General features: G+C 46.9%; 1 protein-coding gene across 1 annotated transcript in view; it reads left to right on the forward strand.

Annotated features, from left to right (window-relative positions):
* Positions 1–9,209, forward strand: part of LOC138552094 (zinc finger protein 268-like) — a 59,188-nt gene extending 49,979 nt beyond the window's left edge. The window contains exon 3 of the mRNA XM_069642516.1: positions 1,218–9,209. Coding sequence (XP_069498617.1) covers positions 2,283–4,241 — 1,959 coding nt within the window. The 5' untranslated portion in view covers positions 1,218–2,282 and the 3' untranslated portion in view covers positions 4,242–9,209. The remainder of the gene's footprint in view (positions 1–1,217) is intronic.
* Positions 9,210–16,474: the final 7,265 nt, after the last annotated feature.

A 16,474-nucleotide genomic window follows, 5' to 3' on the forward strand; every position in this document is an offset into this window, starting at 1 on the left:
TTCCAGAGTTACCAAGTCTTGAGCTACACCAGAAGCTTAACAAGAATCTCAATATGTAGTGTGGTTTGCAGAAGCAGGGAGACTAGTGAATGGGGCACAACCGTCTCAAGGAGAGATCCCAACACAATATACTCCCTCTGTTCCAAAGCCAATGCCATGGCTGCCACTGATGTGCAGGACCTGTGACTAACTCTATGATGAAGAACACTATTGGTGTATGCTTTGGTTCTCAGACAAAACACCATAAGCGAAACCTTTCTGCACATGAAATTATAGTGTGAAGACTTATAATCAGGACCCCATTCCAAATAAGATGTGGAATACCAGTGAGCGTGTCCCTTCTCCTAAATAACCATGTGTCTGTTCTGAAAGATAACCAGCATTGATAACTTAATCATATAAGATCCAAAGCAAACTTTATATAGTTGATGTAAATACAAGAACATATCTCTGCTCACAGTCTCTTGTTCTCTTTCTGCCTTTGTCAGGCTGAGCTCGCTCCTCCCCCTGCTCCTCACCTGTGGCTTCCGTCTGGTTGTCCTTGGAGGATGAAGACTGCTTCCATAAGGCTTTGGAAGGCTCCTTGGTTAGTTTCTCCTTGGACTTCCTGTCATGTAAATAAGGCCTGGCTCCGTCGGAGGCCACCTTGACAGGAAGTGGAACCTATCTCGGGGGGCCCCGAGGAGCCAAGCCGAACTGCGTCAAAAAACCCTGTGGCGTAGTCATTGATACGGTCCTGCTTCTTAACAATGATAACAAGAAGAACGTCAGGTAAGCAGGATCAGTATAACAAATTCCAGGTATAAGTGAAGATTCTGGTAGGAATGGAGACTCCGGTAAGCCCAGTAGCTGCCGTGAAGGATGGCCATTTCTCAGACTTCAGAGACCGCGCTTCGCCACCCTCTGTCAATCCTGGCTGTTGGCCAATGTGGCACTTCTTTATTGATTTCTGTGCCAAAGCATGATGTGGGAATGGTCACTGGGCCACACATTTCATGATATCTGTGTTAATCCTGTTCATGAGATTGTGGATCAGTTATGCTACCATTTAACAAGTGTCTTCTAAATAATTCAGTAGTGTTCCAGGATTTTGTAAAAATATTTTCTATAAAGCGAAAACATGCCTATTTGCTTTTCACAAATGCGATTTCAAACAAGAAATATGTATTTGTCACTTGTGGAACACTAATCCTGTGTTTCCTTTTTCCTTCAAACAGGGCCATAAAAGTAAGAAGCAAGGAAAATACGGTTTTGAAAATGTTCTGTTAAAAAAAAAAAAAGAATGTTACTCTGGTAGCTGTGTATTGGGAAAGTCTTCTTCATCATGCCAGCCAGTCCCAACGTATAGCTTCTAACCTTGGGACAAATATTCCACAAACTGCAATTGTTAATGGTTTTGGTGGAAATATATGGTTCCTATGTCCAGGCAATACCAGTCACTTGGCAGGTCTTATGTGTCCAACCCCTATGATAACTCTGTACATCAAAGGGGGCTTTGAGCCATCTCATTATGTTCACAATTAAGGTCGCACCAATATGCTCAATATAGCATTCTGTAACGTAGAGATAAGTAACTGCATATGGGAACATACACGCAGGAAATACTAAGCCCCAGAGAGTCTATAGAAATGTGTTAGGTGGGATGAAACCTCCGCTGTGAAGACTTTGAAGAATACACTAAGGAGAGGCTAACAAGAGCCACCTTACAAATGCCTACACATGCCAAATCATGCAATACAAATGGCCAGCTGTGACAAGTATTCCAGGACTTAGAGCCATCTAACGGTAGACCACTGAATCCATACCGGGGAGAGGAGAGAATGTGAATGGACAGACAAGAGGGAAATGGCACCCACTTTGAAGTAGAGTTTTTGTACCTTCATGCATTTGGACCTGTAGACCCTCTTTACGCATTATTGTCTAAGGCAAGACACTGGTGTGCCACATTCAGTGTGAAAATGGTGCTCAACACCAACTTTGGACTTGATGCTTCAAAATCAATAACACCCCTGATGTGGGGCTAGTACTAGTTACTGATGTTTCTGTAACATATGGCAGCATTTAAAGCCCATAAACCACAAATCTAGAAACCGTGCTCTGAACATAGACCGGTTACAAGCAAAAGCCTTTGTCTATTTTCGGACTTGCCTGCTCTGGCTGAGGATTGCGGCTCATGCTTGACACTCGTGTGGAGAAATTCACCTGACCTGGTGAGACCAACAGCAAGATTCAGAACACTATAGAAATATACAGAATTACCATTTAAAAATAACATCCTAATAATGGAAGTACCTTCTGATTTATCGGAATGTGAAGCTACTTTTAGGGAAACAGGTCCTCTATGGAAACAGAAGACATTTCACTCTGAAGAGAGAGAACATAAGCGTTCTGAATGTGCCAAGGCTTTTAAAGAAACAAGTCATCTATTCAATCATCAGAAGAATCACACAAGGAAGAAACCATATGCTTGTTCTGACTGTGATAAGGCTTTCACGCAAAAGGGTAGTCTAGTGAGACATCAGAGGAATCACACTGGGGTGAAGCCGTATGCATGTTCTGAATGTGATAAGGCTTTCACGCAAAAGGGCGATCTAGTGAGACATCAGAGGAATCACACTGGGGTGAAGCCATATGCATGTTCTGAATGTGGTAAGGCTTTCAAGCAAAAGGGTGGACTATTGATACATCAGAGAAGTCACACTGGGATGAAGCCATATGCATGTTCTGAATGTGATAAGTCTTTCACGCAAAAGAGTAACCTAGTGAGACATCAGAGGAATCACACTTGTGAGAAACCATATGCATGTTCTGAGTGCGATAAGGATTTCAAGATAAAGAATAGTTTATTATTACACCAGAGAAACCACTCTGGGGTGAAGCCATATGCATGTTCTGAATGTGATATGTCTTTCACGCAAAGGTTTTATTTAATGATTCATCTGAGAAATCACACTGGCGAGAAACCATATACATGTTCTGAATGTGATAATGCTTTCACTGTGAGGAGTCATCTAGTGATACATCAGAGGAGTCACACTGGAGTGAAACCATATGCATGTTCTGAATGTGACAAGGCTTTCACTGCAAAGAATACCCTAGTGAGACATCACAGGAATCACAGTGGGGTGAAGCCGTATGCATGTTCTGAATGTGATAAGGCTTTCACTGCAAAGAGTAACCTAGTGAGTCATCAGAGGAATCATACTGGGGTGAAGCCATATGCTTGTTCTGAATGTGATAAGGCTTTCAAGCAAAAGTGTGAACTATTGATACATCAGAGAAGTCACACTGGGGAGAAACCATATGCATGTTCTGAATGTGGTAAGCCTTTCAAGCAAAAGGGTCAACTATTGATACATCAGAGAATTCACACTGGGGTGAAACCATATGCATGTTCTGAATGTGATAAGGCTTTCAAGCAAAAGGGTGAACTATTGATACATCAGAGAAGTCACACTGGGGTGAAACCATATGCATGTTCTGAATGTGATAAGGCTTTCAAGCAAAAGGGTGAACTATTGATACATCAGAGAAGTCACACTGGGGTGAAACCATATGCATGTTCTGAATGTGATAAGGCTTTCAAGCAAAAGGGTGAACTATTGATACATCAGAGAATTCACACTGGGGTGAAACCATATGCATGTTCTGAATGTGATAATGCTTTCACTGTGAGGAGTCATCTAGTGATACATCAGAGGAGTCACACTGGGGAGAAACCATATGCATGTTCTGAATGTGGTAAGGCTTTCAAGCAAAAGGGTCAACTATTGATACATCAGAGAATTCACACTGGGGTGAAACCATATGCATGTTCTGAATGTGATAAGGCTTTCAAGCAAAAGGGTGAACTATTGATACATCAGAGAAGTCACACTGGGGTGAAACCTTATGCATGTTCTGAATGTGATAAGTCTTTCAAGCAAAAGGGTGAACTATTGATACATCAGAGAAGTCACACTGGGGGGAAACCATTTGCATGTTCTGAATGTGATAAGGCTTTCAAGCAAACAGGTGAACTATTGAAACATCAGAGAAGTCATTCTTGGAAGAAACCATATGCATGTTCTGAATGTGATAAGGCTTTCACTGTGAGGAGTCATCTATTGATACATCAGAGAAGTCACACTGGCGAGAAGCCATATGTATGTTCTGAATGTGATAAGGCTTTCAAGGTAAAGAATCATTTAGTATTACACCAGGAAACCCACTCTGGGGAGAAGCCATATGCATGTTCGTAATGTGATGAGGCTTTCAAGGCAAATAATTATTTAGTAGTACACCAGAGAAACCACTCTGGGGTGAAGCCATATTCATGTTCTGAATGTGGTAATTCTTTCAAGGTCAAAGGTGATCTGTTGATGCATCAGAGAAGTCACACTGGGAGGTAACGGTATGCATGTCCTCAACGCCCTTGCACTCTCTCACAATATACTGGATACTATTGCAACCCACTTCATCGGTGTCCAGTCAAATGATCGACAAAAAGGGTCGAATGGTCAAAGGATCGACTCCAAAGGACCGAAAACCAAAGAATCACATTTTTTTTTAAAATTATATATATTTTTGGGGTTTTCGTTTAGGTAAAAAAAGTGGTTTTTACCACAAAAACGGGTTTTGGGGGGAGACCCCCCCCAAAAAAAAAAAATTAAATCCTTTGGTTTTCGGTCCTTTGGTGTCGACCCTTTCACCATTCGATCCTTTTACTGTCGATCCTTTGACCCGCAACCCACTTCATCCACACCTGCCCAGCCTCATGACACTACATCCCCCATACCCCTATATACCACACCACCCTCCTACACCACCATCCAAGAGCCCCGCTGCTCACACACAACCAGCGCATTTCCTATGCAGAACTCCACCTCCTCCACCAGCAGACACACCAGACTTAGAACCCGTACTCTTCCATCAGAACCGAATGCCAACCCCCTTCCTCCACCTTTCAAAATCTCCAACTAGGTTCCCGATTCACACACAAATTCACTCTGCACCTCAAACATCCTCTCACTCCCACTCACACATCCAGGCCCATCCAAAAACCCCGCCACACCAACACACCCAATACCTCCCACACATCTGGCCTCCACACAACCACCACAACCACCACATTGCCTCCTCACCTCAAATGTGCCCTCCTCAATGCTAGATCACTCACCGTGCACGCCCTAGAAATAAATTATCTCTTAGCCAACAACAACAGGGACCTAATAGCCACCACCGAAACCTTTGGCTGTATGAGGCATCCGGCCCTGCCATCACCCTTGCACTCCCAGAAGGCTCCACCATTCTCAGACAAGACAGACCAACTCGCTTAGGAGGAGGAGTAGCCCTCATATTCAAAGAAACTCATTAGCCACCCATGGCAGAGCAACTCTGATATGCTCTCTGTAAAGCTTTCACTGTCCCCAAATATGGGCATCAATATACGCATGCTATATCACCCCCCTGGCCTCCCATCAGACTTCCAGGGACACCCACCTACTTAGCAACAAAATCAAAGGATCTACAAAGACTCTCCTTCTTGGAGACCTGAACCTAGGACCACACCCAACCTAACAAATACTACCCAATAACCACTGTGCCCTTCCTCCTCAAGATCCTGGTCAAACCTGCACTTTGCCAAATCCAACAATTCCTTGAAGCCCACTCCATCCTCAGAACTAGACAATCTAGCTTCTGCAAAGGACACAGTACGGAAACTGCCCTAGTTGATTTAAAAAAAAGATCACACAAATCATGGATAAAGGAAAACAAGTCCTCCTGCTACTCCTAGACCTCTCGGCTGCGTTCAATCTGGTGGACCACAAGACTCTCACTTCACACCTCACCCAATCAACAAACTTTTCCAAAGAAGCAGCGCTCTGGATCACCTCCTTCCTGGAGGGTAGGACCATGAAGGTCTTCTCCAACATTGCTAACGCAGCCCCCACCACCATCCACTGTGGAGTCCCACAGAACTCTTGCCAGCACCCATTCCTATACAACTTGTTTGCAAAGCCTCTCTTCGACAAACTTGACGCCCTGGGTATCGCATGCACCAACTATGCTGACGATTCCCAGGTACTCCTACCACTCTCTGGAGTATATGACAAAGACGCTGAAGCACTCGACACAATCTATTCCACCATCCAGGCTTGGATGGCGGCCAACGGCCTATGCCTCAATGGTGATAAGACCGAAATCCTCATAATAGGTCAAAAAACAACTCTAACCAAACTCGACAAATTATACTCCAACTTCACCATTGATAAAACCATCATCCCCGTATCTACCTCTGTGAAGACCCTAGGAGTTCATATAGGGCCTCATTACAACTCAGGCGTTAAGGGTTAACGCCGTCGTTAACCCTTAACGCCTGATTCCGATTTTAACGGCTGCTTTTAGCAGCCGTTAAAATCCATGGCGCTAAACCGCCTTGGTGCTAATTACGCCACCGTAATTTACGGTGGCGTAATTAGCGCCTTCCCCACTCCCATTATGCCCTATGGGGCAAAAATGGGAATGGGGAAGGGTAAAATGGGAAATGGGGATTTACCGCCCCACTCACCTTGGAATGGGGCGGTAAATCCGCCATACACCATGGTGTAAACGTAGTTTACACCATGGTGGTAAAGTTGGCGTACTTACCGCCTGGGTCGTAATGACCCCCATTGACTCTACCTTATCCATAACTAAGCAGGTCAGCGCCATTTCCTCCACCTCAGCTTACACCACCAAACTTATAAATGCAATAAAGCCATACCTCTCCAAACCCAACTATCTATAGCCAGAGTAAACATCGGTGCCAAATTGGACTACTGTAATGCCCTCCTAGCAGGTACGTCCGCAAAGAACATTACCCGACTCCAAATCACGCAGAACAATGCACTAAGAGCAGCACTCAGCATCACAAAAAAAGACCACATCACCCATGCCAGATAAGAAGCGCACTGGCTCCCAGTTAAAGAACGCATCACATTCAAAATCCTCACTCTCACTCACAAATGCTTCTCCCGCACAGCACCCTCATACTTAACAGAGACTATAACCAAATCCACCTCCACACGACCTGTCAGGGCTCGCTACGTCAACAAACTACACCCCCCCCACATAAACAAAGCTAGAGCTGGAGGGTTAGGCTTCCCCCACATACCATCCAAGCTATGGAACTCTTTACCTGCTGACATCAGAGCTGAAAACTCCCTCTTTGCTTTCCAGAAAAAAATAAAAACCACCCTCTTCCCCTAATCCCTATCTTTCGCTTCTTCCCATCTCTGGCTCTATAAAGTGAAAAATGCATATGCTACGTAACTATAAATAAGAAAAATGAATCGTAAATCTGAAAAATTATCTGTATCTAAGAAAAATGCTCTGTAACCAGCGCCACGATGCCTACGGGCTGTTGTGCGCTCAACAAATGTGAATAAATAAATGTGATAAGGCTTTCAAGCAAAATGATCAGCGAGTGTGATAGATGAGTGAACTCACATTGGGGTGAAACAATATTCATGTTCTGAATGTGATAAAGCTTTTATGCTGAAATTGTATCTATTGATAAATCAGAGAAATCATACTGGTGAAAACCATATGCATGTTACATACCATATACATATATTTACCTCTCCACCCCACTTCTACTCGCCTCTTACTCTCCCATATCACCTGATGAGGTTTCTAGACGAGTCCGCTCTATGAAAGCCTCATCAATACAGGTGCTCCCCAGCTTCTCTAGAACTATCAAGGACAGAATTGCCATCCTTCCTCCAGCCTTGGCTGATTTCTGCAATCGCTCCTTTGCCACTGGATCCCTCCTGTTACTCCTCAACCACTCCCTTGTGCATCCTCTCCTCGAAAAGCCAACCCTTCCTGACCAGCAAAATACCACCCTATCTCCATTACCCCCTTCCTGGGCACTCTATTGGAGAAGCTGGCCATCTCCCAGCTTATCCACCACACTGACTCTTTTGGGTGTCTTCACGACCATCAGTCTGGCTTCAGAGCTGCCAGAGGCATGGAAACTGCTCTATTGAACACCCGTGATGACTTGCTTTCTAATCTCGATTCCAACTCTCCTTCCATTCTCATCGTTCTTGACCTTTCCTCTGCCTTTGATACAGTCAATCATGCCACCCTTATAAATCAGCTCTGTGATACCCTTCGCATCAAAGACCTGGCTCTGGAATGGTTGATCTCTTTCCTCCGTTACCGACCTTCTGATGTTCAACTGGGCCCTGTTCTCTCGTCCATCTCACTCTTCACCTTTGGTGTCCCTCAGGGCTCTATCCTCTCACCTTGGGTTTTCAACATCTACCTTGCCTCCTCTAGCCCATTTGATCTCTTCCTTCTCCCGTAACTTTCAGTGTTATGCAGATGACACTCAGCTCTCCTTCAATCCTTCCTCTGCCTCCTCCTCTTCCTCTCTCATTCCTGACTCTCTGTCTGCTATTCAGGCATGGTGCACTGCTAAAGATCTGTGCCTTAATGTCAGTAAGACTGAGATCCCCAGCTTCCTCCTTCCCTCCTACACCCTGGCCCCCCTCCCCTCACCCCCTTATGAGGCAATGAAAGGTGCATTCCAGGAATCTCCTTGCATTGTCGGCCAATTACTTAAAGCGCACTGGTACTCTATGAAAAGGGAACAACCAATGGTCTTTTTCCAGATGTGCTCAGGGGCCAGTAAAGGGTTAAATCCAGGTAACAGGCTGACAACCTTCTTCATGATCTAAACCAGATCACTACTCCAGCAACAGGGATCCTGACTGGGCTGAGCTGCCGTTGGACAGATGGGAAGGAGGCAGAATATGCCCCTTCCTCCAGCATGCTACACAACTATCTTCAACTCCTCGGTAACAGAATCAATATGAAGTTTGCAGCATATAAAGTTCAGCAGTTCAACCACTCCTACAACTCGGTGAACAAGACAATCATGAAGAAGGGTGCATGAGATCTGCTCCAGAAAGGCACCATCTACAAGAATGTCTTAAACTGGACAGTGCTTAAGAAAAGTGTCCACACATTTATAGCAGAGTGCATTCTAACTAATTAAAAACATATTTTTTTTTTTATAAAAGCCACACTACAGGGTTAAATTATAAACTTGAATAGACACATCTATGAACTGGTAATCATTTATCATATCATTTTAACTACACAATTAGAATGCTGTTCTATTTTATGCAGATTTACGTCATAGATCGAGTTCTACAATAAAATCTTTCATTGCATAATGCTTGTGTAACAGACTGTGATTCTTGATACATTGTTTCTTACACAGCAGTTTCCGTACACATCTTTACTGCATAACTACGATGAAGGTACACACACTCAGATAATGGTGCATTAGAAGGTTGAGACAGGCTGCTGTTCCAGTTTTGTAGATAAAAGAAGAGAAGAGGCCTCATTACAACCCAGGCGTTAAGTGTTTAACGGCGCCCTCGGCGCCGTTAACCCTTGACGCCTGATTACCATTTTAACGGCTGCTTTTAGCAGGCGTTAAAATGCAAGGCGCTAACCCGCCTTGTTGCTAATTACGGCACCGTAAATTACGGTGCCGTAATTAGCGCCTTCCCCACTCCCATTATGCCCTATGGGGCAAAAATGGGAATGGGGAAGGGTAAATGGGGAATGGGGATTTACCGCCCCACTCACCTTGGAATGGGGCTGTAAATCCGCCATCCACCATGGTGTAAACAGAGTTTACACCATGGTGGTAAAGTAGGGAACTTACCACCTGGGTTGTAATGAGGCCCCAGGTGTGAGAAGGGTGCAAAGACTGGAGGGGGGTATCTGAACTCCCGCCATCTATAGAAGTACAGTAGAAGTACAGAGCACCCGAGCCATGGTTCTCTATAGGGTAGCTATGGATGAGCAACTAAAGCCTAAGCTCTCAGGAGGTGATGCAGGCTGATCTTATGTACAGTTTAGTCCCCAAGCCTCCCACAAAGTAATGTCCACACACTATGTTATGTGCTAACACAGTTCTTTATCTAAATTCTAATATGACAAATATATACAATGGGCCTCATTCCGACCCTGGCGTTAACCAAGGCGCTACTAGCGCCTTGGTTGACGCTGTTATTTTTCCGACTCCGCCATGGTGAATGCGGAATTACCGCCCCATTCCAAGGTTGGCGGGGTCGGTAATTCCCCATTCACCAAGGGCCCTTCCCCATTCCCATTTTTGCCCCATAGGGCTCAATGGGAATGGGGAAGGCGCTAATTACGGCACCGTAAATTACGGTGCCGTAATTAGCTCCTAGGTCCCTTTGCGGGTTGTTTTTTTAACGCCTGCAAAAAGCAGGCGTTAAAGTACCAACCCGCAAAGGGAACTCGGAATAGGGCGGTAAGGGTTTAACGGCACCAGTCTTGTTAACGGTGATCGTTAACCCTTACCGCCCTACTCGGAATGACCCCCAATGTCTATGTGTTATCACACTTAGGGGGTAATTCATAGAAATCGGCGCACAAAAAAACCCATTTCGGCGCAAAGTGTATTCATGGATTTATACATCCATAAGCAGACGTGGCGCAGAGTGGCGCAGCGACCCTGCAGCAGCCCCAGTTACGCCCCCAACCTCGCCCCGTGCAGCAAAAACATTGCACAAATCCAGTACATGGCGCAAAGGCCAGTGGACCAGCATACAGCCCCCAACCACGAAAACACGTGATTGGCCTGGTGCGAGCGGGGTACGTGTATTCTGAGGGGTGCGTGTGAAGTTTTACACGTGATTTGGCAGTGTGTTCCCTCCCGGGTGTGCCCCCCCTCCCCATACCCCTCAGGCAGCCAACACCACAGGGGACCACCCCACACCGCTGGGCATGCCCCACAGGCAGCCCACCACCCCAGTCCATAGCCTACAGGCAGCCCATCACCCCTTGCATGCCCCACAGGCAGTCCACATGGCACCATGCACTTGATAGCCCCGTCTTATGTCCTCACCCCCAGTGACAGGCACCTGCCAGCAGGCCCTGACTCATGTCCCCACCCCACCCCCAGTGACGGGCACCTGCCAGCAGGCCCCCAACTTATGTCCCCACCCAACACATCATCACAAACCAGATCCATGGCCCTTATGGCCACCCAAATTCCACCCCACGCCACCCCAGTCCAAACACCCAACCAAGCATTCCATCCTCTCCACATTGAATTCCCCATGTCATGATAGATCCCAAATAACCAGTATGCGCATGATTATAAGTCTGTCAGACCCACACAATGGCGACACTTGCATGAGAAAACCCACATTGTGAAATGCACAAAACCAATGAGAGAAGACCACACAAATGAAGTTAAAAATAAAAATGTATTATATACAAAAATGAATGAATGAAACGAAATGACACAAGAAATAAATGATAAATAAAAGGATGTCCGAAATGAAGGAAAAAATATAAATGTTGAAATCAATAAAATGCAAAGAAAAATGTCCATAACATCAAATCCAAAGTCAAAATAAAAACAAAACCATTCCTCCATGGTAAAAATAAATATGTAAAATCAGGTCCATAACTATATACAATGTAATAATTAAGGTTCCATGTGCCCAACAATCCAAAGGATACCTAAGAAAAAACCTACCTAATAAATAACTTTACAAAAAGGCAGGGCATAGTCCATGCACCCCAAAGGAAAAAATAAATAAAGGAAACCTTCAACTACATAACTATTTACAAAGGGGGCAGGCTAGTCCCACGGCTCACTGTTTGTTGTTCCGGGCAAGGACATCATCGAACTCCACGTCGATGTTCCAGAGGCGGGCCTGTTGCCTGGCCTCGAGGTCTCGCAGGGATGCAGCCATGGAATCCCTCAACTCCCTGCGAGTTTCCTCGAGGCCCTTTACCCGTCTCAACGGCGGGTGCATGGAGTTCTCTGCACTGACTATCCTGAGCCGTCCCCTCTCCGCCCGTTGCCTCTCCGCATCTATTTGCCAGCCCAACCACTGCCACACGGAAGACACTCCCAGTCCGGGGTCCTCCTGCCCCTCGGCCGATGCCTGCCCCCGGGGTGTTGATGGCCCCGAGCCATGATGCCTCCCACGCTTAGCCTGCTGCTGCCTCCGACCCAACTGCCTCTGCCACCACCACGGCATCCGGGCTGATGGAATCCCCTGGCGCCGTCGTGCAGGTGCCCTGCCCGATGGTGCCAGCACATCCTCCATCCGCTGGGGTCCAGTTGGTGGGGTGGCCACCCCTGCTGGACCTCCGACTCCCGACTGCGGCAGGGATGGGATCTCCACCTGGCTGGCTGCGTTGGTTGGGGCAGATCCACAGGGGGCCCTGGTGGCATCTGGGCTGGAAGATGGCACAGAGAATGACTGGCGTATATTGTGCACAGAGGAGGAGAGGGCCGCAAGACTGGCCGACACATGGAGGAAACCCCCGACCATGGACCCTCCCAAATGGGCCACATTGGCACACAGCTCTTCGTGATGATGTGCGTGCTCCCCCCAGGAAGCACGCACATAATTGTGAATGTCACGTGTGCGCAACGCGACACCAATCAGGACGGACTCCATCCGGTCACGGGTCCCCTCGTCCGCAGGTGGAGGAGTGCCAAATGACTTCGACCTCCCCCCTACCTGCAGACGGCCTGGGACGGGGCATCCCTGCTGGTGCATGGTGATGCAGTCACAGTGTCAGGGACAGAGACATGCACAGGCACCTCCACGGCGACCTGTGCTGCCTCCTGCCCCTGCCCCTGGACTGCACACCAGGCCCCATGCGCGGCTCTGTAGCGACCTCCTCCTCTATACACACCACCGACCTGGATGGCTCTGCACCGTCTTCTGCCGTTGCAAGCCCCTGTGGGGGCTCATCCGCCCCTTCCATTACAGCCGTAGTGGCAGACGCTCCCAGATGATGGAATTACCTTGGAGGGTGACAGGGCCTTGCGTTGCCGGCCGGTGGAGGCATCCCTGCCGCTCTCCTCCACAGCGCTGTCTCCGCCCTCTTCTTCACTCGCCGCTGTGTAAAGGGAGACATTGAACACAAGCATCAGGGTACTGTATAATAGTCCCCTAGACACAAAGCAATAGCACATGAGTGGCAATGTCAAATGTCACTTCCATCATGTCTCCCAACAACACATGGGTCAGTGCAGGCAACACACATGCAGGAACCGGCATGCATGGTACATGCAACAGACATTTGCATCCATGTCCACAGCAGCGTACAAACATCCAATGGTGGGCTGTAACTCATATGCATAATGGGACATGCTGATCACATGCACACGCATCCCCGGAGGGTCATGCATCTGTCCCCGTACACCCACAGACACAGTGGATACAAGCATGACTAGGCTGTATCAGTGAATCAACACATCGTCACAGACATGTGTCATGCATCCATTGCGCACACACTACTCAGACACACAGACATGTACATCATGCATGTCCATGACAACAGCACACATATCTCATACCCCAAACATGTTAAAGTATAGACACAGGCATGCATACATGTGTGCGTTCCGCATGATGCATTGTAACACATACACCATCCATGTGGGTCATGCCTGACTGGACTCACATACAGCCCCATCATGTCCCTGCACACACACTGCAACATGCCCTTTTTTAAATGGGAATGCATGGCCACTTACCACTCGACTCCAGACGGGCCTACATCCTGAGGATCTGGTGGTGAAGCACCGGACGAATGTGGTCCAGGACCCTCATCTGATGGGTGGTAAGCTGGACCCGGCACCCCACTGCATCCGCTGCCTCCAAGAGGTGCCAGGTCTTCTTGAGGGTCCTGGACTTGTAGTCCTCCCAGCGCTTCTGGACATGTTTGATGTCGTGGGGTGCCACCCCCTCCGTGTTGATGGCACCCACTATGTCCTTCCAGATCCTCTTCCATCCTTCCTTGTCGGCGCGCGATGGTGTGAAGGATTTGGAACCAGAGGAAACTCTGCCTCTACAATCTGGTTAATGGGTCTCATGTCCAGAATTAAATGCCACGACCCCTCTTTTGATTTTTTTTTCAGATACACTGCGGTATTACATGGTGACTCTGACGTCACCAAAATGCCTTATTCCATCATTTTAATGTTGAAGAATATTTGTACTGCACACTATCACCACTGGAGTGGTGCCCTGGTTCTCTGCTGGATCTGAAACAAAAGGGGGGTAGGTTAGGGCGTGTTAGTAGGACAATGTTTGGAGAAGAGCAAGGGAGCTGTGAAGTACTGTAGGCAGCTTCAGTTTGGTTAACAGCATTCGCCGAGCTTATAGGTGTGGTATTCAGTTCTGAGTCTGTTGTGTGCTGTTGTGTGAGGGTCTGTGTGGTGTGTTTTTTGTTGCAGTGTGGTGAAGTGTGTGCAGGTTGCTGCAGTTTTAAGAGGTGTGGTTGTGTTTAGTTAGAGTGTGAGAGGTGTGTGAGGAGTGGTGAGGTCTTTAGAAGTTTTCTGGGGATGGTTAGCAGCCTTGTTGTTAGGAGAAATGCATACTCCTATTGTGTGTCTTTCGGGATTTAGAGGAGGTTGTCTTCCTTTCAGTGATTAAGTATCAGCATGATAAGGCTGTCTCATCTCTCTGTCGTTATGTTACGTTAGCTAGTCTTTGTGTTTCTATCTTTGTATTTGGACAACCCTACATCCCAATTTGTGGTTGGTGCAAACTAGTCCTTTCGGATCGATTTACTTGCAACCTATGCCCGCACCCTATGCTCTTTCTGAGTGGGTAAGGTTGGAGGTAGTCCCTTTGTGTTAGGCATGTTTGCTATTTGTCTGTCCTCATGGGGTTGTTGCTTGTGTTCTGTAGCATCTTCTCTCTCGTTTCTTGTAGGAGTTCCTCTTAGTCAGTCCTAGGTGTAGGTATAGGTCATGGCTGATATAGGGCCTCATCAGGACTTTGGCGGTAACCCTTAAATCCGGCGGTCGCGCTATTACCGCCGGATTTAAGGATTTCGCCCCAGCTTTGAGCTGGGGCAAATCCGCTGAAAATTTGTGCTATTACCGCCGGCGGGAAATCAGCCGGCGGTAAGAGCGCTAAAATTCCCCATTGAGCCCAATGGGAAATGGGACATTCCTGAATGGGCTCAATGGGGAATTACTTTACCGCTGAAAACCTGATCCGGCGCTATTAGCGCCGGGGAGTTCGGCGGTAGGGCTAATACCGCCGGCGGTACTGCCAAAGTCGTGATGAAGCCCATAGTCTTAAAAATGTCCTGGTCTGCCTCTCGAGACATATTATACTGCCTTGCTTGAGGTAACATTGCTCCTGGTTACAACTTAATCTTACCTTCTCCACCCCCTTCAACAGGCCTACGTCTTAGGTGCCCGTAGTCCATAAAGAGGTTGGCACTGTTTCCATGTCTTCATCAAAAAATGCGGGAAACTGCTGCACTATCACCATTCACTGTGGGATTTCCCTTCTTTCTATCTTGATCCAATAAGTAATGCTCATTTCGAACACCACTTCATCATCTGACGGATAGTCTTTAAACATATCTTTGTCAGTGGCATCAGTCAATCTGTACCCTTCCCCAATGGCAATCACTGTTCTTCAGGGCCTGCCCACATCATCAAATCCTTCGAGCATGGCCAATTCACCTTACACTATGGCTGCCTGCAATTCTAGGGGAAATAATATGTCCCCCCTCTTCGTCCATAGGTACCTGTGGCCTGAACAGAAATTCGTCTTGCATTCTCATAATCTTGCCCACTAAACCGGGTAGCTATGTTTACAAAATGCATATCCCATAGTGAAAAACTTCCGGCTCTAACGGTGTTCCTCGCAGAGCTATTTGTCCTGTGAATGCCATGATAAATGTGCCCACATTTAAATAATGTATTCCTGGCGTGGAACACACTATGCCTTTGTCAGTGAAAGAAATCGTCATATTTAGCTTCGACATTAAATCTCGGCCCAAAATATTAACTGGTGTCTGCCTTGAATACAATAATGGGACAGAGATATCATACTCTCCTATAGAGAGTGGCAATTTCTCAGTGAAAGGAACTCTACTTGTAGCTCCAGAGAACCCTTGAGCATTCATGGCATTTCCTGACAATGAAAATGTTCACTCTCGTATACATGAGCGAGTTGCCCCAGTGTCTACTAAAAAAGAAAATGATATGACTCCTATGGTAACACCAACCCGTGGTTCCTCATGAGGATTTGGTGTCACGGATAGTACTGAACACATCAAGTCAACCTGTGAGCTGTCCTATGTGGGTAGATGCTTATTCCCGTACTGGTAAAAGGATTCCCTCCCACTACAGTGACACCCCCTACTCTAGGAGTCAATAACTGCCCTGTGTTTGCACTCTGCTGTATCTGCATGGGTGTGTGCTGCGACTGCCCTTGCAGTGGATTCAATGGTGCATGCTGTGGTTGTACAGCCTGTTGCATTTGCTGTACTTTTGCTTGATACACTGATCTTGGGCGAACCCATCCCTACTTCGTGGGCTATATGCTGGAGGATAAGCTGTCCTCCCTCTTGAGAATTGCCCATTGTGTACATAACCTTGGCTCCAAGATGTTTGCAC

Source organism: Ambystoma mexicanum, chromosome 1q (genome assembly GCF_040938575.1).
Source record: "Ambystoma mexicanum isolate Mex_15411 chromosome 1q, UKY_AmexF1_1, whole genome shotgun sequence".
NCBI lineage: Eukaryota > Metazoa > Chordata > Amphibia > Caudata > Ambystomatidae > Ambystoma > Ambystoma mexicanum.